Consider the following 26,968-nt stretch of genomic DNA (forward strand, 5'->3'; position numbering starts at 1 on the left):
ATCCCCTGGACCAAGTGCCTTCCCAGCCGGGGCTGGCCTGTGGCCAGAAGCCTGAGGCCCCCTCAGTGTCAAAGCGCTGGCCGGCGGCAGCAGGGAGCCTAAACAGAAGTGTACCTTATTTCCCATGAGCGCCCGTCACAGAGCAGTACTGTGGCAGGCGCTACGGTGCGGACAGCCGGGACGCAGGGAGCCAAAAGTAAAGTTAGACTAATTCCCCATGAACGACCGTCACGGAGGAGTCATGCCACAGGCACTACGGGGCTGACAGCCGTGACGGAGGCGCCGAAGGGGAATGAGCTGGGACTGAGCCGCCGACGGGGATTGAGCCGGGACAGAGGCGCTGACGGTGATTGAGCCGTAAGGTGGCGCAGTGGCGAAGCAGCTATGTGGAGGCCGGGATGGAGAGATCAGCGGGCACTAACTAGCATGCTGGGCTGAAAGGCCGCCCGGTACGTAGCATACAAGCTGCAGCGTGTACATACATTTCCGGCAGCAATGCAGGCTTAGCCTGAGGATTCCTATAGTTCTTTGCCTTACATTACGACATGTAAATATTGCCATGTTGGAGCGGTAACATGGCAGCATTAAGAGGTAATATAACCATAAGAACTAAAGTAACCCTCAGTCTAAGGCTGCAGCGTCGTGCTGCTAGCACCTTTGTACCTTCACCCTATTGGCAGCTAGGGGTGTGAGAGGGGCGTTCCTCCTGTCAAACCTCTAGCTTCTGGTGGCGTCAAGGTACACTAATACCTAAGGCGCATACTAAACCCTGAAGGTCTTCTTGTTAGAACTCCAAGATGTACACTTCTGCTATATGCCCCAAACCATATAAATAAGCCACAGAAGATTTTGGATTCTGTACTGTGGAACAGTGAAACAAAACTTTTGTTGTCTGTGGACCATTTTGGGGTACTTATGGCTTTTTTGATCACTTTTTTTGGGAGGCAAAATGAACAAAATTACCCCTTTCCCTCTTTTTTTTAGGTGTTTTTTTCTTATTCATTCTGCCATGCAGGATAATGTTTTATGTTTATTGTACAAGTTGTTACAGATACGATGATATCAAATATGTGTGATTTAAATTTCTTTTTTTTCATATATATGTACAAACAAGGGGAAGTGCGCAAAAAAGATTTTTTTGTTATTTTTTTTGTATGTGGTTTTTATAATAATGCACCGATCACAGGCAAATGGCCGATCCAGACACCAGTGTATAGCGTCTGGTTACCATGGCAATCCATCGCCTCCCCCCCCCCCCCCCCCCCCGTGATTACATCGCAGAGTGCCAATGACATCACAGAGGAAGCGCACTCACTCTGTGTACCCTTTACATGTCATGATGTACATTGATCAAGGCATGCATGGAGTTTCCCTGCTGCTGGTTCACTTCTGACCCCGTGCCATTCACAGGACGTAAGGCTACACTCTGTAGCGTTAAGAGGTTAAATTGTTCTTGTTTGATTGTTTTATGCAAGCAACTGAAAGTTCGTAAATTTGGCCTAGTTTGTAATGGGGGTTAAATAACTTTGATTGCGACTGTACAGCAGTGGCATCACAAGACAAGACACTAGTTCTGATAAGTGGGGCCCGGAAGCTATGCCTTTAGTATGAACTGGTCCACAGTGTAAAGTGGGTTAGTCTTTGCTAAAAACAACATTAATAATAATTATTTATTACTCCCCCAGCAAGCTGGCTACTTATTTTACTGACCTCGGAAGGATGAATTAACCTTGAGCCTGCTACCTGAATCATGCGGGCATTGACCTTACAACCTTCAGATTGTGAGCGAGAGCTTGGGACTGCATTCTGCCACCTTAAAGCTCTGCACCACATGAGGCCCCATGTATTATATGTCTATAACGCACAGAGACGCCAATAAAAAAGCTCATGAAGCTCAAAAATATCCCACAGTATACATTATTCCACCTACTGCAATGCTCTTCAGTTCAGGTAAGTATGATAATTAATCCCCACTTTTGAACTGGATACAAACAGAGAACTCCACTTCTGAAGCTTTTGAACCAGATGCACATGGAGACGCAATCTCACAAAGCTTTGAATTTTCGATTGAAATAACCGTCTTCAAGGCATACTTCAAACATGCCTTAAGAATGCTTCAGAAATAAGTGCTCCTAATCCAAGATGAATATCAGCTCATAAAAAAGCAACAACGTATTTATATCTTGCGTCCACATCCTGTTGTTCCACGTTTCAGATAAGCGGTGCAGCTCACTCAGCACCCATAGACATATGAATAGTTACAGGCTACTTAACACCTAAAACTCTGAACGTATCCTTATGTTATATCTATATATACCATAGGTATCTGTCATGCACATTACATAGTCAATGGTGGGCTCTACAAAGGCATTTCACACAGGGAGGGTTTGCCGTGGATTTTGTGCAAACCTACAGTATTTCCGCATGGAAAATCTGCTTTTCAAATCCCCGCCTACTGTTGTGGACTTATTGCAGATCTTACTGTGGATTATCTGTGGATTTTCCGCTCATAGAATCCGCTGTGGGAAATCCGCTTAACCCTCTCCAATCCACCGTCTGACGTCTAAAGACATTATGATTAGAGATGAGCGAACGTACTCGTCCGAGCTTGATGCTCGGGCGAATATTAGCGTGTTCGGGATGCTCGTTACTCTTAACGAGTACCACGCGATGTTCCGGTTACTTTCAGTTTCCTCTCTGAGACGTTAGCGCGCTTTTCTGGCCAATTGAAAGACAGGGAAGGCATTACAACTTCCCCCTGTGACGTTCAAGCCCTATACCACCCCCCTGCTGTGAGTGGCTGGGGAGATCAGATGTCACCCGAGTATAAAAGTCGGCCCCTCCCGCGGCTCGCCTCAGATGCCTTGTGAGTTAGCTGAGGGACAGTGCTATAGTGTTGGAGCTGCTGTAGGGAGAGTGTTAGGAGTGAGTGTAGGCTTCAAGAACCCCAACGGTCCTTCTTAGGGCCACATCTATCCGTGTGTTGGCTGCTGTTAGCAGTGTTGCCCTTTTTTTTTTTTTTTAAAAATCGGCTGTGCAGAGCATTGCGCCCTGCAGTAATACTACAGGGACAGAAGTGGTGGTTAGGCAGGGAGAGTGTTAGTAGTGAGTGTAGGCTTCAAGAACCCCAACGGTCCTTCTTAGGGCCACATCTATCCGTGTGGAGGCTGCTGTTAGCAGTGTTGCCCTTTTTTTTTTTTTCCAAAATCGGCTGTGCAGAGCATTGCGCCCTGCAGTAATACTACAGGGACAGAAGTGGTGGTTAGGCAGGGAGAGTGTTAGGAGTGAGTGTAGGCTTCAAGAACCCCAACGGTCCTTCTTAGGGCCACATTTAACCGTGTGCAGAACTGTGCAGGCTGCTGTTAGCAGTGTTGCATTTTTTTTTTTTTTTTTTAAATCGGCTGTGCAGAGCATTGCGCCCTGCAGTAATACTACAGGGACAGAATTGTGTAGGCAGGGCCAGAAGACATATATTATTGATTGAATATACGCAGTGGGCCTTTTCTTAAAAAAAAAAGGGAAACATTCTATTTGGCCTGCCTCTGACAGTCCTCAGCGTTCTGGGTACGTGTGTGGTGGGTGCAGAACGTAAAGAAATCATACGTAGCCAGCTACGTTTAACAGCAGGCTTGCGCCAATTTATTTCCTGCCTGGGAAAAATCACCGCTCTGCTGTAGTTAATAACTCTGCAACCCTGCAGTTCTGTGACACATTTGCAGGGCCAGAAGACATATTTATTATTGATTGAATATACGCAGTGGGCCTTTTCTTTAAAAAAAAAGGGAAACATTCTATTTGGCCTGCCTCTGACAGTCCTCAGCGTTCTGGGTACGTGTGTGGTGGGTGGAGAACGTCAAGAAATCATACGCAGCCAGCTACGTTTAACAGCAGGCTTGCGCCAATTTATTTCCTGCCTGGGAAAAATCAACGCTCTGCTGTAGTTAATAACTCTGCAACCCTGCAGTTCTGTGACACATTTGCAGGGCCAGAAGACATATTTATTATTGATTGAATATACGCAGTGGGCCTTTTCTTTTAAAAAAAGGGAAACATTCTATTTGGCCTGCCTCTGACAGTCCTCAGCGTTCTGGGTACGTGTGTGGTGGGTGGAGAACGTAAACAAAAATCATACGCAGCCAGCTACGTTTAACAGCAGGCTTGCGCCAATTTATTTCCTGCCTGGGAAATCAAATCACTGGTAATACACCATGCTGAGGGGTAGGGGTAGGCCTATAGGACGTGGACACGGGCGAGGACGCGGAGGCCCAAGTCAGGGTGTGGGCACAGGCCGAGCCAGTGCGGTGGCCAGGGGTAGAGGCAGGGCCAGACTGAATAATCCACCAACAGGTTCCCAAAGCGCCCCCTCGCGCCATGCCACCCTGCAGAGGTCAAGGTGCTCTACGGTGTGGCAGTTTTTCACAGAGACGCCTGACGACCGACGAACAGTGGTGTGCAACCTTTGTCGCGCCAAGATCAGCTGGGGAGGCACCACCAACAGCATGCGCAGGCATATGATGGCCAAGCACCCCACAAGGTGGGACGATGCCCGTTCACCGCCTCCGGTTTGCACCACTGCCTCTCCCCCTGTGCCCCAACCTGCCACTGAGATCCAACCCCCCTCTGAGGACACAGGCACTACCGTCTCCTGTCGCTAGCGCCACAGTTTGAGCGCAAGCGCAAGTACGACGCCACGCACCCGCACGCTCAAGCGTTAAACGTGCACATTGCAAAATTGATCAGCCTAGAGATGCTGCCGTATAGGCTTGTGGAAATGGAGGCTTTCAAAAGCATGATGGCGGCGGCCCCGCGCTACTCGGTTCCCAGTCGCTACTACTTTTTCCGATGTGCCGTCCCAGGCCTGCACGACCACGTCTCCCGCAACATTGTACGCGCCCTCACCAACACGATTACTGCCAAGGTCCACTTAACAACAGACACGTGGACAAGCACAGGTGGGCAGGGCCACTATATCTCCCTAACGGCACATTGGGTGAATTTAGTGGAGGCTGGGACAGAGTCAGAGCCTGGGACCGCTCACGTCCTACCCACCCCCCGAATTGCGTGCCCCAGCTCGGTGGTGGTATCTGCGGGGGTGTATGCTTCCTCCACTAAACCACCCTCCTCCTCCTCCTACGCAACCTCTGTCTCGCAATCTAGATGTGTCAGCAGCAGCAGCACGTCGCCAGCAGTCGGTGTCACGCGGCGTGGCAGCACAGCGGTGGGCAAGCGTCAGCAGGCCGTGCTGAAACTACTCAGCTTAGGAGATAAGAGGCACACGGCCCACGAACTGCTGCAGGGTCTGACAGAGCAGACCGACCGCTGGCTTGCGCCGCTGAGCCTCCAACCGGGCATGGTCATGTGTGACAATGGCCGTAACCTGGTGGCGGCTCTGCAGCTCGGCAGCCTCACGCACGTGCCATGCCTGGCCCATGTGTTTAATTTGGTGGTTCAGCGCTTTCTGAAAAGCTACCCACACTTGTCATACCTGCTCGGAAAGGTGCGCCAGCTCTGCGCACATTTCCGCAAATCCCACACGCACGCTGCCACCCTGCGGACCCTGCAACATCGGTTTAATCTGCCAGTGTACCGACTGCTGTGCGACGTGCCCACACAGTGGAACTCCACGCTCCACATGTTGGCCAGACTCTATGAGCAGCGTAGAGCTATAGTGGAATACCAACTCCAACTTGCGCGGCGCAGTCGGAGTCAGCCTCCTCAATTATTTACAGAAGAGTGGGCCTGGTTGGCAGCCATCTGCCAGGTCCTTGGAAAATTTGAGGAGTCTACCCAGATGGTGAGCAGGGATGCTGCAATCATTAGCGTCACCATTCCTCTGCTATGCCTCTTGAGAAGTTCCCTGCAAAGCATAAAGGCAGACGCTTTGGAATCAGAAACGGAGGCGGGGGAAGACAGTATGTCGCTGGATAGTCAGAGCAACCTCATGTCTATATCTCAGCGCGTTGAGGAGAAGGGGGAGGAGCATGAGGAGGAGGGGGAAGAGACAGCTTGGCCCACTGCTGCTTGCCTGTCATCCTTTCAGCGTGTATGGCTAGAGGAGGAGGAGGAGGAGGAGGAGGAGGAGGAGGATCCTGAAAGTGATCTTCCGAGTGAGGACAGCCATGTGTTGCGTACAGGTACCCTGGCACACATGGCTGACTTCATGTTAGGATGCCTTTCTCGTGACCCTCGCGTTACACGCATTCTGGCCAGTACGGATTACTGGGTGTACACACTGCTCGATCCACGGTATAAGGAGAGCCTTTGCACTCTCATTCCCGAAGAGGAAAGGGGTTCGAGAATGATGCTATACCACAAGGCGCTGGTGGACAAACTGATGGTAAACTTCCCACCTGACAGCGCTAGTGGCAGAAGGCGCAGTTCCGAGGGCCAGGTAGCAGGGGAGGCGCAGAGATCAGGCAGCATGTACAGCGCAGGCAGGGGAACATTCTCCAAGGCCTTTGCCAGCTTTATGGCTCCCCAGCAAGACTGTGTCACCGGTCCCCAGTCAAGGCTGATTTGGCGGGAGCACTGTAAAAGGATGGTGAGGGAGTACGTAGCCGATTGCAGCACCGTCCTCGGTGACGCCTCTGCCCCCTACAACTACTGGGTGTTTAAGCTGGACACGTGGCCTGAACTCGCGCTGTATGCCCTGGAGGTGCTTGCTTGTCCTGCGGCTAGCGTCTTGTCAGAGAGTGTGTTTAGTGTGGCTGGGGGAATCATCACGGATAAGCGTACCCACCTGTCAACCGACAGTGCCGACAGGCTTACACTCATCAAGATGAACAAAGCCTGGATTTCCCCAGACTTCTCTTCTCCACCAGCGGACAGCAGCGATACCTAAGCAATACGTAGGCTGCACCCGCGGATGGAAGCATCGTTCTCTCTCACCATCCAAAACGGGGACATTTCTGCTTCATCAATCTGTGTATAATATTCATCCTCCTCCTGAAACCTCACGTAATCATGCCGAACGGGCAATTTTTCTTAGGGCCACAAGGCTCACTCATATAATTTTTCTAAACAATTTTTATATGTTTCAATGCTCTTAAAAGCGTTGAAACTTTAACTTGAACCAATTTTTCGTTCAACTGGGCTGCCTCCAGGCCTAGTTACCACTTAAGCCACATTAACCAAAGCGATTAATGGGTTTCACCTGCCATCTTGGTTGGGCATGGCCAATTTTTTCTGAGGTACATTAGTACTGTTGGTACACCAATTTTTTGGGGCCCTCACCTACAGTGTAATCATAGTAATTTCTATGTTCTTCGCCTGCACTCATGGTACAGAAAGGTGTGTGGGGTTGGCCTACACTGTAGCTACATAAATGTAATGGTGGCCTTGTCTATACTGCAGCTACTGAAATGTGAAAGAGACTGTTGTCTCCCTAAACTGCTGCAATGGGAATGTTACTGGGGCCTGTCTTGAGTGCTACTATTACTGAAATGGAACTAAGACTGCGCTCCCCCTATACTGCTGCTAGTGATATGTTAGTGGGGCCTGTCCCTAATGCTACCGCTGAAATGTTAATAATTCTGGGCTCTGCCTATACCGCTGCTAATGGTATGTCACTGGGGTGTGGAAACAGAGGCTTCACAAAGACATGATGGCGGCGAGGCCATTTCCCACCAATGCTGTTACTGTTAAGGTACATATAACCACGGACACGTGTAGAGGACACATAGTGCCTCCAAAACATCCCCCTCCTCCTCCAACAATGAAAACATTCTTGGCAAATACCTTTGCATTGGTCCGTCTGGTGGCAGTCCAAGAATTTCACCTTTAACGACACAACAAGAGAGCACCACCACCATCCCCCCGCCACGGCCCACTTAATCCTGGCCACATTCCGAAAACCAACTACATAAAACCGCGCTACCAGGTCCACAGTCACCACCACATTACCACCAACGAGGTTACTGTTAAGGTATATATTACCAGTCAGACTGGGGCATGCAGTGTGGGCCGAAACCCACCTGCATTAAGCACGACATTACTACCTCAGCTGTGTTGGGCAATGCAATGGGATATTTTTATGTACCGCCGGTGGCTTCCTGGCACCCACCCATGCTGTGGGTCCACAGGGAATTATAAATGCATCTGTTTCCACTTCTAAAGAACCCCAGTCAGACTGGGGCATGCAGTGTGGGCCGAAACCCACCTGCATTAAGCACAACATTACTACCTCAGCTGTGTTGGGCAATGCAATGGGATATTTTTATGTACCGCCGGTGGGTTCCAGGGAGCCACCCATGCTGTCGGTCCACAGGGACTTCACAATAGGGAGTTGTACCTGCCTGTGTCTATGAATTAAAAACCGCGGTCTGACTGGGGCATGCAGACACCTTGACAGAATGAATAGTGTGTGGCACATAGGTTCCCCATTGCTATGCCCACGTGTGCAGCTCCTGATGGCGGTGGCACAGGATTATATTTCTCATTGCTTCTGTACAGCGTTGTGGGCTTTTAAAGAGGGTCGCTGCCTAGCCGTGCCAACCCTCTGCAGTGTGTGCCTGCTTTTCCTGTGGCAGACGCACTTATAAATAGACATGAGTGTGGCGTGGCATGAGGGCAGCTGAAGGCTGGGCAGGGACAGTTTGGTGTGCGCTGTGGACACTGGGTCGTGGGGGGGGGGGTGGTTGGTCAGCATGTAACCCAGGAGAAGTGGCAGCGGAGTGTCATGCAGGCAGTGATTGTGCTTTGTTGGAGGTAGTGTGGTGCTTAGCTAAGGTATGCATTGCTAATGAGGGCTTTTCAGAAGTCAAAGTTGTTGGGAGGGGGGGGGGGCACTCTTGCCGGTATTGTGGCTTAATAGTGGGACCTGTGAACTTGAGATGCAGCCCAACATGTAGCCCCTCGCCTGCCCTATCCGTTGCTGTGTCGTTCCCATCACTTTCTTGAATTGCCAAGATTTTCACAAATGAAAACCTTAGCGAGCATCGGCGAAATACAAAAATGCTCGGGTCGCCCATTAACTTCAATGGGGTTCGTTACTCAAAACGAACCCTCGAGCATCGCGATAATTTCGTCCCGAGTAACGAGCACCCGAGCACCCGAGCCTCTCTGCTGTCAGAGCCTATCCAATGTGTCACCTCATGCAGTACTGGCTTTAGCCAGGAGATAGCGCCATTGTATAACAGCAGAAAAAGAGTAAGCCCCCCAGGAAGACCAGGATACAAATTGGATTTGAAAGGGTTAAAATCTGCAGCTACAGTTGTGGATTTGGTGCAGATTTACTGTGGATTTCAGCCTTTGAACTCTACTGCAGAGTATCCAGTGTTGTAACTGACATGATGTGGATGTAAATTCCATACCGCATGTCAATTTCCGCAGCCGAGCTTTTTCCACAGCATGTGGACAGGATTTTGAAAATCTCATCTACTTTGCTGAATTGTAAATCTGCAAATTTTCTGTGCATGAAAAATCAGCAGCATTTCCACCGCGTGTGAACATACCGATGTGTCGATTTGTCGGGGACGATTTGCTGCAGATTGTGCAGACCGTCTGCATGGAAAATTCGTGACACTTAGGCCTCATGTCCAGGGGCTCGCACGGTTTTCCTGTGCAGAATCCCGCAGCGGATTCCACCCGGCCAACAGACATGAGGCCAAAAAATACAGTATACTCACCTGTCCAGACGCTCCGTCGCGGCCGGATCTTCTTTCTTCTGCACTGCAGATGCGCTCAGGACACCGGCAGCGTGCCTTCATTTTTTTTAACTCCTGCTTCGGTCTGTGGTATGGATGCAGTGACAGCTGCGGACATGTCGCGGATCCGGACGGCTTCCATTGACTTCAATGGAAGCCAAGGGAGCCGTCTGTGCGGGAAAAACGCATAAAAATGGAGCATGCTGTAGTTGTTTTCCCGCATCTGCGGTCCGCACGCTGGGAGGAAATGACATTCAGAGGTACTTAATTACCTGCGGGTGCCCAATAATTCCCCTGTGGGCGCGGATGACCCGCGTGGATTTTGTAAATCTATTTATGCCGTGGACATGAGGCCCTACAGTAGCAACAAAGTAGATGAGATATTAAAAATCTCATCCACACACCGCAGAAAAAAAATCTGCTGCAGACATTGACCTGTGGAGCGCATTTTGAATCCACGGCATGTCAATTAAAGCACGGGATTTTCGGTGCAGATTCCACTTCTTTAAACGAGGGGATGAATTCCACATAAAAATTAGCACCAAAATCCACATCAAAATCAGCGCCGAATGGTCTTGTTGTGGATTTTGCGCTGCGCATCTGCTGAGGGATATCTGCTGAAAACATTCTGCAGCAAATCCCATCCCATGTGGACATATCCTGAAGGACTTCCCTTAAGTACAGATTAAGTTAAGTATAGATTTTATAAGTGGTTTGTCATCCTGAAAAACAATGAAAGAGACTATACTCACCTGCTTTGGACCCCGCACCTCTAGCACTGCGTCTCCTAATCTCCCCAATGACTCTCTTCATATCCTGTAGATGATGACGTTCCGTATATCTGTATACAGACTGATCACTGCAGTCAATCACAGACCACCACTGAGGCTTGTGATTGGCTGTAGCTGTGACCGGTCACCAAATGCAGCTTGTAAACAGAGCCGTGAGAAAGGCAGATGCACCGCTGGAGCTGTGGGGTGTAAAGGCAAACATGGGTGTGTCAGACCCCTTGGCTCATTTTATGTTGTATGCAAGGGCATGTACTTGCTGATTGACCAGCGGTAATGCACAGGCATAGTGGAGATATCCTGTCAGAGCACTGTCAGGATATCTCTGAAAAGCCATGTGGTCCCTAAACAGAAGAGAGCATGCCTGTAGAGATATGACCGTGTGTAGCCGAATGCTGAGGGACACTCCTGCTGTGGCTTCAGCCCAAGTGACCCAGATGCTACTTCCGTCATTCCAAGTGATTGTGAGTTTGCAACATTTCTCAGCTTAACTTTCTAAAAGTTAAACAGACTATGTTTTGCCTCAAGAACGTGTCGGTCTTATTTCTTGCTTCACTTGTCTAAAGAAAGCTACCACGCTGCTGTTGAACCCCCGTCCCTAGTGGTCCCTAACTGGCAATGTAAACCTATGGTTGCCTGTGCTACGTGGAGGTGGAGCAGGTCAGCATAGGCTCTTTTACTATTTTTCAGGCTGGCCAGCTGTTTTAATGAAATATATCTATAACTCGGAAATCCATCTTAATACAATGGAATTGTGGCATCCCATAGGTATCCAACAAACCATAGCAGCCACCAAGCTATAATTCAGTTGTAAGGTTCCCAACACACTGATACAGTCACTCACGGTCTGATAAATGGTGTATGTACATATCACTATAAACATTACTATACATTCAGGTTCAAATTTAGCTAGAGAAATCATGATAAGAGGAATATGTCAAGACTGGAGTCCGGGCAGGTGGAAGTCCCTGGTCCTACCCGCAACCCCTGTCCCTACCTACTTGCCCCCCTAGGCTAGGCTCTAGGGCGACAACTGGGCGACAGTCCCTAGGCTCACTGGGGATGAGGGGAGTCAGACTTACAGACAAATACAGGAGAATAAACAAACACAAATGCAGGTCAGGCAATCCGGGTCAGTAACAGGATAGAACGCGGTACAAGGGGTCAGGCGAAGTCAGGTCCAAAGCAAGTAAGTCAAAACAGGGTATCAATTCAAGTTAGCGCGGGTATAGCTGGAGACCAAACATACACTGGCAAGGCCAGAAAGAAACTGAGCAGTTTAAATGCTGTCAGAACTCCCCCCCCCCAGCAGCTGATTGGGGTGGGGAGCCTGACAGCGGCAGGCCCCAATCACAGGACACTGGGAGAAACAGTCCCCGCGGTGCCTGCTAATGACCAACAGAGACAGAGCAAGTGTGTCCGGGGACACAACTGGAACGCGGCGTGGGACGGCACTGGCCGCGACCCCAGCAACCCGGCTACCTAGGCGCCCACCCCCTGAGCACAGTAGTGCACGCCCGGAGCCAGCATCCAGGATTACGGGGGCGATGGCAGGTCACAAAGACCGGGGCTCCCGTGCGTCACACCCCCACAGCCCGCATGGTAGGACTGGCGGTGCAGGCATGGAGACCCCGAGAGCTGCTGGTCCTGACGGAATAGACGACGTTGCTAAGAGAGACCCAAGATGTAATGTCCATCATAATATTGTCTTGGCCATCAGACAGAAGGAACTAGCTTGTTGGAAGACATTCGTTCCTTCTGATCATAAGAAATGGTTTAGCTGTCATTTGACACCTGGTCTTACATGGTCAGAACAAGTCATGATATTCTACTAACAAAAGTGTCACAATACTAAAAGGGGCATTCAGGGCATTCACTATTGGTGGCCTATCCGTAGGATAGGTCATCAATAAATGACCGGTGGGGGTTAACCACTCGGGATCCCTGCTGATCGACTAATCCTTTGGCCTGCTGTCAATGTAGCAGGGCTTGGTGTCTGCATGGGTGGTCAGAGCTGAAAGAGTAATAGAAGGCTTCATGCCCATGCACTGACAACGGGCCGGAGGACCAGCTGATCCATGGGGGTCAATAGGTGATGAATAGTAAATGCCTGGACACCGCTTTAAATGTAAGGATACTATGTCACTAAGCAATGTATAGTAGGTTTGCTTCTGTAAATAGATTTGATAGAATGAGGTATTGTAAAAAGATACAGTCCCTTTAATGCCATAAAAGGACATTCAAAAGTTTGATATTACAGCCTTGCCAGGCCAATAATCACTGGGTGCTGTGTTATATTAGAATAACGGGCACCATATAAATTACATTTTACTGCACCTGGTCCAAAATGTTTGTCAAAATCCAATTACGATCTCTAGTTTCTCAGCAAGACCCATAATGAACACAGTGCTACACCCTCTGGCAAGTTTCGGCAGCACATGCATGGGTAACTAGAAATGAAAGATCGTACAGATAAAAGTGACAAACACTAATTATAAATGGGAATATACATAACAAATATTACAGCTCATTAACCCTTGTCACTAGTCTAAATGCTCCTTTAGACTGTATAGTAATTAACCTCGCTGTTACGAATAATGGACGGACTTACACAGTTCACGGGGTCTTAGGCAAGAACAAAGTTGAAATCTATAGAATGTTAGGGCTATATTTGACTATGATTTATAGAATTGTTCTACAACCTGTGGCTCCCGGGCCCCCTGCATGAGGCGCATCAGCTGTTGGCAGTCCTAGATACTTCTCAGCAAAAAAAACATCATAGCCAGATGTTAGCTGGCAGTCAATAGGGAAACATTAAATGTGCTGCAAACCGTGCTTTTTTATGGCTTTTTCCACTTTTGTGTTTTTAGGTCAGTCACGTTTTATTGCAAGTACAGCAGGTTGTTAGTTTGGCATATCTTTTTGGGGGTGTTTGCGCATATAATTATTTTTATAGGACACAGAAAACATCTGAAAAAAACGCATCCTAAAAATGTTTCAGTTAAAAAAAAACACCAACCAAAAAAAACTGCCATAAAAAAAACCCCAAAAGAAAAACACTTTGGCTACAAACATGTGCGTGAAGGAAGCCTAAAGGGCATTCCCATCTTAAAGGTGTTTTTGCATGCAGTTTAATGGGGCACTATCCTTTCAGAGAACATATGCTCATATGTGTGAGTCTTATCAATCCTGTAATGTACTTTTATTGAAAATGTTGTTGTTTTACCACTTTAACCCTTTCCAATCCACTGTCTGACGTCTAAAGACATTCTGATTAAAGGCTGTACAGCTCCGATGTCGGAAGACGTTCGGCAGGGTATTTTTACTGTATATTACTGGCTGCTCTGTTGTCGGGGGCCTCTCCAGCATGTCCAATACCGCAGTACTGGCTCTAGCAAGCTGGTGGCGCAATTGTATAATGGCAGAAAGAGAAAGCCCCTTAGGAAACCCTGAATCCAAAATTGGATTGCAAAGGGTTAACTCAAGTTTGAAGTGGCTGACATTAGGGGTCTTCTTTCCAGCCCCAGTGCAATCTAATGCCTTTTGCTAGGTATTGAGCTTCTGTAGTTAATGGGAAGCAGAATGCTTTGGCATGATATACACCCCCTGCCTAAAAGTGGATTGCAAACAGCAGGACAGCAGAAAAACGGGGGGGAGACCACCTGAACATTAGAACTTAAGAATATGAAACGCCATGCAAACAGCAGAAAATGAGCAAGGAGAAGCAGTTATATTTTATAACGTTTGTTGAAAAGTAAGAAATGCTTTAAAAAATGCAATTTTTGTGTTAGTTTTTCATGCAGCTTTTTTTAGTCAAAGATAGAAGTGAGTTAAAAAAAAAAAAAAAAGAGATCCACTTCTGGTTTTGACTCAAAAACGTGCATCAAAAACTGGATTTAAGGAGAAAAAAAAGACACGTGGAAAGTGATGCTAAAGTTGGTTTCACACATAGGGTGAAATGTACTATTTTGACCCTATTATGAGTATAATTGAGACATATTCTACAGAATATATATTGCTGCTGAGTGTGAAAGCTTATATATCAGCAGAGAACTTAAACAAGGTTCTATTGGAGGGAACAGTTGCTGCATCCTATTTATTTGCCTATACGAAACATGTTCTGTACATTGGAAGAGGGTACGGTTCTGCTGCTGTCAATGTATACAGCAGCAAAGCAGACAGGCAAAATATGCTTTCTTTGTGGCATTAGACATCATTCAAAGTCACCAGTCCAGCTGATATGAATTATTTGCAGAACTTATGCAGATACGCCAAACAGGGACAAATCACAAAGATACAAGCTACACTCTGTAGTCTTCTGTTCTCACATATTGTGCCCCCTGGAAATTATGGCTTATTTAGTTGGTGGTGCTTTTTTTGATACTATAAAACAAAATGAAAACCAAACAGGGAAACAGCAAATAAACACAGTGTGTGTCAGCGGCCTCAGACATCATTCAAAATCGCCAGTCCAGCCACTAGAAATTATTTGCAGGACTTACACAGCTAGTAGTGGTTTTCTGCAAACTACAAAGTGAAAGTGTTGACGACACTGCAGGGCCAAGCTTACACGTGGCTGACCCTGCACAGTCTGAAGCCAGACACTGTATTGAAGTAGGTCACTTGATACAGCTGTTCCTTGGAGTGTTGTCTTTAACTGGCATATTTAGAAATTGGGGATCTGCTACGGATTTTCCTCAGTGAAAAATCAATACCAAGTGTTTTGTGTGACTGTCCCATTCATTTGAATGGGTCTTGAAAAGAGTTGAATTGCACATTTGTTCTGCACCCTTTTAAGTGCGGATTTGGACACCCCAAGAATTGCTGTGGGTATGCTGCACTGCTGAAGTCCCTCAGTGGGCAGAAATCCTCGGAATGATTACTAATGCTTAAATAGAGCCAGCTGTCTTCTTTTCCCAGCGCTGGATGCATCTAAACTCCCTCCCCCTCCCTTTTTTTCAGCTCCAATAGGAGTCTATGGGAGCTTTCAGTGTTTTTCGTCAAAAGATAGGAAGAGATCTATCTTTTGATGCAGCATGAAAAATTTGACCTTTTGACGGTGCAATTTTTCCACATGCCCAAAAATTGCCCATGTGAATGAATGCATTGGATTCCTATGCTTCATACGTTTTATTGCAGCTAATGAGAATGAGGCGCAAATTTAAAAAAGCATAACGAAAAAAGTTTCTATCCACATCTGCTCTTGTTCAAGGTTTTTGTAAAACAGGAAGTACACTTAATTCTCAGAATGTAATAAACTCTAAACTATACAATTCTGTGCAAACCGTGGCCGGATTAGGTTTAAATCATCAATCAGCCCTCTGAGATGCTGAATAAATAACCATAAAACGACATTTCATTGCTGCTTTGTATTTATCATAAAAGTTTTATTTCTTACCTGCATTTTTTCCAGCATCTCGAAAAACTCTGCTGACTGAAAAGAAGAAAAGAAACAAACTTAGCCAAATGTGCAAAAACATAACAACATTGGTAAAAATCTGAGCGACAGTACAAGAAATAATTGACATTTTTCAATCTTTCTTAAATAGTAAGTTGCCTAATAAAAGCTGATGAAGTTTTTTTATTCATTATTATGATTTCTTTTTTATCCCTTTAATAACCAATTTTAGACCCAAATGACTAGAGATGAGCGAGCATACTCGCTAAGGCAAACTACTCGAGCAAGTAGTGCCTTATTCGACTACCTGCCCGCTCTTCTCTAAAGATTCGGCTGCCGGTGCAGGTGAGCGGTGAGTTGCGGGAGTGAGCAGGGAGCAGCGGGGGGGGGGGGGGGAGAGAGTGAGAGATCTCCCCTCCGTTCCTCCCCGCTCTCCCCCGCCGCTCCCCGCCCCCACCCGAATCTTTAGAGATGAGTGGGCAGGTACTTGAATAAGGCACTACTCGCTCGAGTAGTTTGCCTTAACGAGTATGCTCGCTCATCTCTACTAATGACCAAACAATTTTTTTGTTTTTCTCATCGTCGCATTCCAAGAGCAAGAACGTTTTTCTTATTCTTTCATGAACATGAACCATATGAGGATGATTTTGCAGGTCAATTTGCATTTTTGATGGCTCCATTTTGGGGTACATATTTTGTATTGCCTCACTTTTAGAACTTTATATTGGGAGAAATGAGGGAAAAAATTCTTCCATTGTTTTTTGAGTTTTGTTTTTTTGGTGTTCACGGTCAGATATCAATCATTTTCAATAAAAATTATTGAGCCATAAATAACATGATAAACTCATTTCTACGATCATGTGACATTTTAATAACTTATCACTCCATTATTTAAAAAAAAAAAAAAACAGTTCTAGCATGGTGACATCATTTTTTAGGGATTTTTTATGGCACTGACCATATGTTATAAATTACATGTTAATGTAATTTTATGGCTCAGTACAATTAGGTTAATAGCAAATAGATATAGTCTAGTTCATATAGTATAGTTTTGAACAATTAGAAACCCTTAAAAAATGTATCTGTCATGTCCAACCAGGATGGGATGGAGAACACATGGACTAGAAAGAGATTAGACATCAATCAAAGAAACAGATAAGAAAGGGATTGGACCTATCCCTGATGTAAAAGTCCCTAACAAGTTTAGCACCCGCACCGAAAAGGGTGACCCAGCAACAGGAACCTGGGGCTTCCCTGATCCTAGATGGAATAAGGGAAGGGATTAGAACCAGATTTAGGCCAAATAAGATGATTCCAGTAACACACCAGGAACACCTGAGAGGAAACACAATGAAGGAGCAGAACTGAACATAGGAATAAGAGATACAAACTGATGTAGAACTACAAAGCCCCAAATAACCACATTACCCCGCATTACTAACTCCATAACCACTCAAGAAGAGGATAGTATAACCGACATCCTATGCTCTGAAAAAACGGTTCAAGTAACCAAACAAAGTTACTGACTGCCTGGCTGAATTACCCCATGTACCCACATGTACTTCGCAACTCATAGAAATCGTGTAGGAAACCATCCGTGTAAATGCATCCAGTGGTGGAATGGTGGGTTTGACTTTTTTTTTTGTTCCCTTACAATGATCATTTACATAATTTAGCTTTACAATTGAGTGTTTTTGAGAGATGGCCTCTGGGTTGCTTTCAATGGACTAAGACAATCATGGTGACTCTGTCTGCTATCTAAGGTGACCAGACATCCCAATTTAGGCGAGGCAGTCTAACTTTGGGACCCTGTGTTCCACTTTCCACCGGGACAGCCATGTGTCCCGCTTTTGGGACATCTGCTCACCATTAAAGTGATTACCGGCTGGGGTGCTGCAGCTCCCTGGCTGGTAATCACTCTGCAGCGCTGTGGCCAGATGCGCACACTGATGACAGTACGTGCATGGGCGATCTCCATCCCCTTCTCCCCTTAACTCTTTTCTTTGGTTCTGCGAAAGAGTAGAGGAGAAGGGAGGGGGCGTCCGGGCACACAAACTTCCGCTGGCAGGTGAGGCCACTACAGGCTGCTTGGAATCAGAAGTTGGGGAGCGCTAACAGCAGGAAGACTACAGAGGAGGTGAGGAGGAGCACCACATAGTATGAAATCAGCTGCGTATACGAGGCTCATTGCCAGTCAAAATGTGCACCAATAGTACAGATTTTGACTGTTATTTTGATGCAAGAATGCTGCGGAATTTGCTCCCTGTTTTTTTTTTTTTAACCAGCCCTGTACTTTGTATAAAGACGGAGGTAAAATCATATGCCACAATAAGCCCCGCCCCTGACCACACCCCCTTTTCCTGGTTTGACCCTGGGAAAATCTGGTCACCTTATGCTAGGTATCATGATAATGTTCTTTTCAAAACTTGCAGCATGAAGATTAATCTTTACTTCTAACTAAAGATTAGTGTAGAGAGTTTCCTGCGGTCCGGAGGATCAGCTCAGATACTCAAACATCCTACTGTATATGGAGATAAATATTTGCACAGTACTGACTGGTGTATATACTGAAAGCCATCAAACTTCAATATGTGCATTAACCTTGTAGAGGGTAACACAATTCTATGAGAATGTCCTACATTCGATCTTCTATATATGAAGTACTCAGATTTAAAATTAAAAAAGCAAATTATTAAAGGTGCGTGTTGCACTGGGCAGTAAAGAGGTCCTGTTAAAGGGGTTTTCCAGGCAAATACTATTGATCCATATTATCCTCAGGGTAGGTCATTAGTAGTTGACTGGCCGGTGTCCACTTCTCGGAACCCAGCCGATCAGCTGGTCAAGCACCCATGGTCAGTGCTGCACTACACAGCGGTCAGTGTGGAAGCTGCTGTTCCAACCCCTGTGTAGTGGCCAGTGCTTGTAACTGCAGGCACAGATTTTAATGAGTGCTGCGCCTGCAATTACCAGTGCTGGCTACTTTAGGGGGGGAAGGGGGTCGAAGCCAACTGCTTCTGCTCCGACCCCTGTGCATTGCAGTGCACACAGCAGATGCCCGATCAGCTGATCAGCCGGGGTCCCGAGCCCAGCAAATCAACTATTAACTTATCTTGAAGATAAATCATCATTAGTATTTGAGTGGAATCCCCTTAACTTTCCAGGTATGGCGGTTTTACATTGTAACTGTCAAGTAACTGTCCATAGAGTCCAGTATGTGAGAGGAAGGAACAAGAAGTTAGTCAGTAAAGCAAAGACACTCTAGGTACAAGTATGCTTCAGGACATCATACAAACAGCAAATACAACTAAAACGTAAAGGGGTTGTACCAGAATCTAAAGTTATCCCTCATCCATAACTTTATGACTGGTAATAGTCCGACTCCTGGGACCCCCACTGATCCCAAGAACAGAGGTCCCATTGGCTCTTGCATGCATAAAGTACAGGATGCACATGTGCGCAGCCACTCCATTCATTTCAATAACCGTGCCAAAGATTGCCACACCCTCCTACTTGGCAATTTCCAATGTTGTCACTGAAATTACTGGAGTGACGGCAATCATGCACATCTTCTACTCCATTTACATGGGGATCGCCATTCTTGGGATCAGTGGGAGCCCTAGAAGTCAGGCCCCCAACGATCCTATAGATATCCGGTATGCTGTGGATAAGGATTGACTTTAGATTTTACTTCAATCCCTTTAAGAGAAAATATTCCCAAGAGCCATGATGGGTCAATACGCCTTTTTACCGACCTCACTAATGGGCTTTAAACCCGCACATACATCTTTTTAAGACGGTGGCTTGGCTGACTACTGACAGCCAGGCTCCTGCTCTAGCAGCTAGGGATAGAGAAACCTCAGATCCTGGCAGTTTAACGCCTTTCATCCCACAATCAATAGCAATTGCAGCATGTAAGCAGATGACAGGGGGAGGGGGCTCTTTCTGTCACCCGTCGGTATCCTGCTGTGTGATTGCAAGATTCCAATGAGTTCCCATGCCATGGCAACCAAAGGCCTCCATATCTGCCTGTAAGTCAGCCTATTAGACCCCACCTCCAGCAGAGTTGAATACACTGCTGTCATAGGTCAACGCCATAACAATAATCGTTGAAGAGTAGGAATGACGATTGTTTGCTTGCTTTTACGTAGAGCTCTAATTGTCCATTAATTGTTGGCTGAGATATTGTTCATAGAGGGGATCTCCATGCAAATTTCTTCGCAAGTCATTCAAATACAGACAACTGTGACTTTACAACAGGTGATTTAGATCAACCGGTATTTTTTTGGCAAACTGAAACGAAACTGCTAGCGACTTATCACTCGTCACCCTATTGGTGGCCATGATTACATTGAACGACTATCATTTGAAGGTTTCAAGCAAAGGTTCATGTAATGGTACCTTAACCAGCTTTTCTATCTACGACAGAGACTTTCATGTTGCCACACCTCAGAATATGTGATACGTATAACGTCAATGCATGTTTGATTCCAAAGTCCTTTGCTTCTAGCACTATGATTTTCTATTGCTGTCAATGAAGGTTCTTAGTATTCGACTTGGTCAAAAAAGGTCACATTGGCTCACTGAATGGTCCAACTGGCTCTTATAGTCTAGTAGGTGTCCACTCCTATGTGCAGGCGCTGATAACATTAGACGCGGGCAAATCAAGACTTTTTATTTTCTCTCTGCTGACAAGACTTTCTTATACTAGAACATATTATTTTCTCTCCACAAGTCCACCTTATGTAGCGAAATGCCGAATCTATAACTTGGAATCTGCAAGGAGTGAGTTCTGCAAACACGACTTGGAGCAGAGCACTTAAACACTGAACGCTGCTTTTTCCTAGTCTTTACCGTCTATTTGCACAAACACAAAGCAAACAAATGATGGATGCTGAGATGTGGGTGTATGATGGGAAGATGGAGAATGAAATCCAGACAAAGAACTGATAGCCACTGGGAAAACATGTGTCTATTCAACTGCCATGTGACATTTCTTTTTATACAAGACATAATGGCTTCCTGCTCAGTGATTAAGTGCGTGTCCTGTGGTTTTGACGGACACGACATCAAGCTGCAGCATGTTCTATGTTAGTGATTGTGGGATTGGCTTTTTAATTGCTCGAGAAGGAAAGACAGCGGTATTAATGCACACAAGGGAGCTCCACAGACCAACATGTATAGCTTTAAGAACGAAGACTGTCAAAACACTACGGATAACAACTGTGAAAAAGCAGAAAGTCACATAAAAATCTATACTACATAAAAAAAAATATTCGTAGGCTATACCTGTATACAGTGAAGAACCGGCAAACCAAATCGTAAACACAAGATATCGGGATATCAGGTAGCAGAGTTCGCCGTGACAAAGAAAGCCACAACTCCCTGGCATTTAACACCTATGTTGTAGTAGTAGAGTTGGCAGTAGATGGGACATTTATTCCTAACATTATATGAAGTTTATTAACCCTTTCCAATCCACTGTCTGACGTCTTCTAACATTCTGATTGAAGCTTGTACAGCTCCGATGTCGGAAGACATCCGGCAGGGTATTCCTATTGTATATTACTGGCCGCTCTGTTGTCGGGGGCTTCTTCAGCATGTCACATACTGCAACATTGGCTCTAGCCAACAAATGGTGGCATTGTAAAATGGTAGAAAGAGAAAGCCCTCTAGGATACCCTGAATCCAAAATTGAATTGCAAAGGGTTAAGAATGTGAAATAATCATATACTTGCAATGTTAGAAGAAAAAAAACCCACAAGATTGGCAGACTGACCCCAGGAACATGCACCAAGAAGCAAGAGCCAATATTTTGGGCTTCTTTGGACCCATCCTATATCTGTACAGAATATGCGCACTTCAGTGGCCTAGCCAGCAGAGGAAGTGGTCGCACAGAAGCTCAGCTCCTGTGACCCGGGCGGATAAAACCTCTTTTTCAGGCACAACCGTCCGAGGGAGACACCGCTGAACAACTGCTTTAGCAGCTCTGCAAGCTGAGGATCGAAAAGAGACGCTCCGGAGGGCTGAGTGATGCCGCTAAAGATCGGGGCCTACTACCACCAGTGAAGCCGGGGCCTAGATTTCAAACCGGAAGTGGGGCAGAGCGGACCGGAAGTGGGGCACGCTCGGGAAAACATCGCAGCGCCGGCTATTTAACAACAAGCGGCTGCCCCCAGAGCCCTGGACGGGGGAGTGAGAGGTCTGCGGAGGGAGAGGAGGCGACGGGAGAAGAGGCAGAAGGTAGGAGAAAACAGCGCTGGGACCCGCGGCGCCCCCCCCCCCCCCCCCCCCCCCCCCCCCCCCGCACGCTGGGGAGTGGGATGGTGAAAGAAAGGCTATACTTAGCCTAAACCGCTGGCCCATCCAGGAGAGTACGATCGGTGCCTTCCATCTGAGCGCACCATCGCACAGCTGCAATCGCCTCTTCCCTCATACAAAAAGTTAAAAGCAGTCCTCTACCCTACCCTAGAGGAACAACAAGTCCCAGGCTTCCCTCCTCGCCTCACCATACCTGCCATCGCATCACCCCCCCCCCCCCAACATTCTAAATTACCGGAGGGCTGGGAGGCGCGCGGTGCGCCGTGGGTGCGAATAAACGCCAGTCAGTACCAGCGGCAGGATACCACCCGGAACCCGGAGAAGGACCTCCAGGACCAGGTTTGGAGCGGGCTGTGGGGGGCGCGCTCGTCTCCCAGAGCGCGGCACAGCGGAGGCCCGCGTATAGGTGGGAAAGGAGTGAAGAGGCGGCGGAGGCGCCATTAAGGCGAGAGTCAGGGGAAACATCCCTGATACGGACTGGGAGCACTATTACTAGTTCCTGGGAGTGGTGAATAACTGCCACCCAAAGGCAACAGATAAATACCCATCAGGAGTCTGCCACTGGAGCCGGGTGCTACACCCTCCCCCCTCCTCCCCTCCATCTGCGGTCTGAATAAATTGCACTCATACAAAACAAGATTAGAACAAGAAAGGTCTTGCACAGTCTGACTCCCTGAAGCAGATCTACGACCCATAACAAGAGACACTGTGCACTACCAAAGTTCTAAAGTTAAAGAGCTGACAAGCATTAAAAGCACCAAATAGTACTGAGAGTTGCAGCTTTTCAAACCAAACCAGCTCAATTATAACTGATCTATCTATCTATCGGGCTGACCCTTGAAGAGGGACTGATATCCCAACAACTTAAACCTTTCACAGGCCTAGCCTGAATTTTTACATCACTGCAGAACCCTGTAGCTGGCTTTGCAGACTAAAGCACCCCTTTCCAATCTCACTCAGAGAAATCCTACTAACCCGTGGGCTCTGGAATTGGCAATAAAGCTAATCTCCCCACAGGCATAGCCTGAATTTTTTGCAGAACTGAAAACTGCAGTTCTCCGAAGCAACTACTTCAAGAGCCTCGATCAGGCGCGCACCGCTCCATTTGACACTTTTGGGGGGTCGCTGTAGATTGAAAGACAATCCGAACCAATCGCATCGCCTAAACCTGCTTGGCTCTTTAAAGCTATTAGTATTCTGCAACTAACCAAACATTTCCTCCAAGAACCACATCTCCCAAATGGCCCCGTAAAAGGGCAGGCTGGGTGAAGGGCCCCATCGCATAATCAAGACTAAATCGTAACCCTCGCAATGGGTAAAAACAGCAGAGACAAAAGCAACGACTCCTTATCTACACCACGTCCTTCTAAGAGTCAATCAGATATGCAAAGATTCCTAAAAGAAAGAGTTTCAAGATCCCCATGTCCTTCCAGCAAAAAGTCATTGAATCTAACGGCCCCGGCCACGCAAAGCAGTGAAAGAGAAGGAGAAGAGTCCTCAGAGGAGGAAGACAACGGCCAAATATCAAAAAGCTTTATGAGGGATCTAATGTCTAATTCTCTACGGCCAATCAGAAATGATCTCTCAGAGATCAAAGAGGAAATCAAGGCCATGACAAAAAGGGTTGAGACCCTCGAATCTTCGTCTTCCAAGATCATCCAACACTCCACCGAAATAGCCCAACTGGTAAGAGAACACCACCAACATCTAAACCAAGTTCTTATATTACAAGAAGACATTGAAAACCGTAATAGACGGAATAATATAAGATTGAAAGGTCTTCCAGAATCGTGGGCGTCCGAAGTATTGCCAAAAATTGCGATAGAACTGTTCACCCTTCTTGTAGGTCAAGACAGAGCATCATCTATCTCTATAGAGCGGATCCACAGATCCTTGAGACCTACACCCACAAGCTCAGAATCGCCAAGAGATATAATTTGCAAACTCTTAAACTACCCAGATACTCAAGCGATTTTAAACGCCTCCAGAACCACCAAAGATTTACAATATGAAGGGGCACCTATACAAGTGTATCAAGATCTTGCACCAACAACCTTGGCGAAGCGTCGGCTGATGAGACCATTATTAGAGGCACTTCGGGCCAAAGACATTCGCTACTCTTGGCTCTTCCCGTTCGGACTGGGAATAAATCTAAAAGGCCGAAGGATAAATATCCGTTCCCCTGAGGATCTACAAAAATGCTGGCACCTACTAGAAATTGAGCCAATGGAGATCCCGTGTTGGTTACCGCTACCTGAGCCGCCGACTTTCCCGGAGCTACCTAGCGCGGATACAGAGCCACCCCAAGGACGTTCACGATCACCTAGGGAAAAAAAGAAAAGACCCAAAGATGGCCCACCAAGGGAAGACACCTGAGAAGGATGGGAGCCGTTAACCTTACTTATTGGAGAGTAGAGGTTCCTTGCTTATGTTTAAAGGAACCTCTATAGTTGTCAGTTGACATAAAAAAAAGAACTTTGCCTTTGCATATTCTGCATAAGTGATGGGGCCTGACCACATGGCACAGGCCCACTTAAAGATAGTTACTTACTGTTTTTCTTTTCATTGGTTTGAAGGCTGTCTCAGTTGAGAGCTCATAGGTAGAAACATCACACTCTCTGAATATATACTGAGTGTGGGAGCAGTTTGATTGGATTATCTGCGGTATTCCGACGAAGACCTCTCAACTGACACACTTTTGATTTGTTTGTAAACTACCCCAACCCCCATACCCGCATCCCCACTTCCTTCCTTAACACACCCACTTACCCACCCTCCTCTACCCTTGACAGGAAAAGAAACTTATCTGTACCGATTAATATTTAACTGAGTTGATTTATCTTGTCTTTCTTAAAAATACAGGCACAGAATAGGAGGAAGCAGCTGAGATGGCTCTCACCCGTTTTACTTCATTCAACGCCCGGGGTCTAAACTCGCCGCACAAGAGACACAACGTGATACACCTGCTAAAAAAATGTAAGACAAAAATTCTTTTTGTGCAAGAAACACATTTTAAAAAAGATAGACAATTTACACTCCCGGGGTTGGGGTTTCAGCAATACTTTCACAATTCACACCCAAATTCAGCATCTAAAGGGGTAACCATAGGATTCCACAAATCAATTCCATTTAAACTGGATGCACAGTTCCAAGACGAGGAGGGTAGGATCCTTTTTCTAAGGGGCTCCATTAACAACCTAAAGCTGACAATTGCAAATATCTATGCTCCAAATTCCGATCAGATCCCTTGGCTGATAAAGCAGATGGATACTCTTAAGCAATTCGCCATTGGACACATCATAATAGGAGGAGACTTGAATATTACATTAAACCCGATCCTAGATTCCTCAACAGGTCGCTCACAAATTTCACAGGTAAAACTAAAAAGGTTACAACGTGCTATGTTAGAGTTAGGGGTCCTGGACGCTTGGCGCTCCCTCCACCCCTCCACAAAGGACTTTTCTCATTATTCTCAAGTCCACTCTTCCTTCCAAAGGCTGGACTATATACTGATCTCCACGGGTCTCTTGACCCATCTGAAAAGGGCAGATATGGACCCCATCACTGTCTCGGATCATGCTCCAATCCATCTAGACATCAATTTACCGGACATTGTCCCGGGAGAATGGAGATGGCGTCTGAATGACTCCCTTCTAGATCCCCTGGAGGAAAGACTAAATATAGAAGAGCATCTTGAGGAATACTTCAAGAATAACACAGATGGTAGTGTAGAATCGCCTATGGTGTGGGAAGCTCATAAGGCATTTGTCAGAGGATTGTTGATAGCCTTGGGCTCAAAGGTTAAAAAACAAAAACAAAAAGAAATTGACAAATTACTATCCCAAATTACAAAACTTGAACACACAACAAAACAATCCCAGACTAAACAGAACCTCGAAGAACTTACCTCCCTTCGGCACCGCCTCAAATGCTGCTTAACTGAGAAGTTTAACAAAAAGCACATCTATTTTAAACATGCTGCCTACGCACACGGCAACCGAGGCAGTAAACTCATGACCTCGCTTCTTAAAAAAATGAAGACAAGGAATTCTATCTTAAGTATAAAAACACAATCTGGGTCGCGAGTTTCCTCGACACCAGATATAGCTAGAGAATTCCAACTCTTCTACTCAAAACTGTATAATCTCGAAGAAAGACCATCCCCCCAGGCCAAACAGATTCTGTCTGAGAGGGTGGACGCGTTTCTGAGATCCCTAAAAATACCAAAATTAAGTGACATAGAGGCGACATCCCTTCTGACCCCAATTTCAGGGAAAGAAGTAGAGGAGGTTCTTGACTCTTTTGCTCATGGCAAAAGCCCCGGGCCTGATGGTCTTTCACTTACCTATTACAAAGCCTTCAAGAAGCAACTGATTCCCAGACTCACCGAAACGTTCAACGCACTACTAGAAGGAGCCACTCTACCTAGACAAGCTCAGGAGGCTCACATTACCCTTATCTTGAAGGAGGGCAAGGACCCGACACAGTGTAGTAGCTATAGGCCTATATCACTCATCAATTTAGATGTCAAGATCTGGGCCAAATTGCTGGCGAAGAGAATGAGTGAGTTCATCCCGATTTTGATAGACCCGGAGCAAGCGGGCTTCGTTAAGGGCAGAGAGGGGAAGGGAAATTGTCACAGACTACTACACGCAATCCAATATGCCCAAACCCATAAAATACCGATGGCCCTAGTAAGCACTGATGCTGAAAAGGCCTTCGATAGGGTAGACTGGGTCTTTATGGAAAGAACATTACTCAACTTTAACTTCCCCCCTGCCCTCATCGCGGCTATATTGACACTGTATTCAAGTCCACAC

General features: G+C 46.6%; 1 protein-coding gene across 1 annotated transcript in view; it reads right to left on the reverse strand.

Annotated features, from left to right (window-relative positions):
• The window catches only part of RAP1GAP2 (RAP1 GTPase activating protein 2), a 188,584-nt gene that overhangs the window by 120,053 nt on the left and 41,563 nt on the right, over positions 1-26,968 (reverse strand). The window contains exon 2 of the mRNA XM_066599625.1: positions 15,831-15,866. Within this exon, the coding sequence (XP_066455722.1) occupies positions 15,831-15,866 (36 nt within the window). The remainder of the gene's footprint in view (positions 1-15,830; positions 15,867-26,968) is intronic.

The sequence above is a fragment of the Eleutherodactylus coqui genome, chromosome 4, assembly GCF_035609145.1.
Source record: "Eleutherodactylus coqui strain aEleCoq1 chromosome 4, aEleCoq1.hap1, whole genome shotgun sequence".
NCBI lineage: Eukaryota > Metazoa > Chordata > Amphibia > Anura > Eleutherodactylidae > Eleutherodactylus > Eleutherodactylus coqui.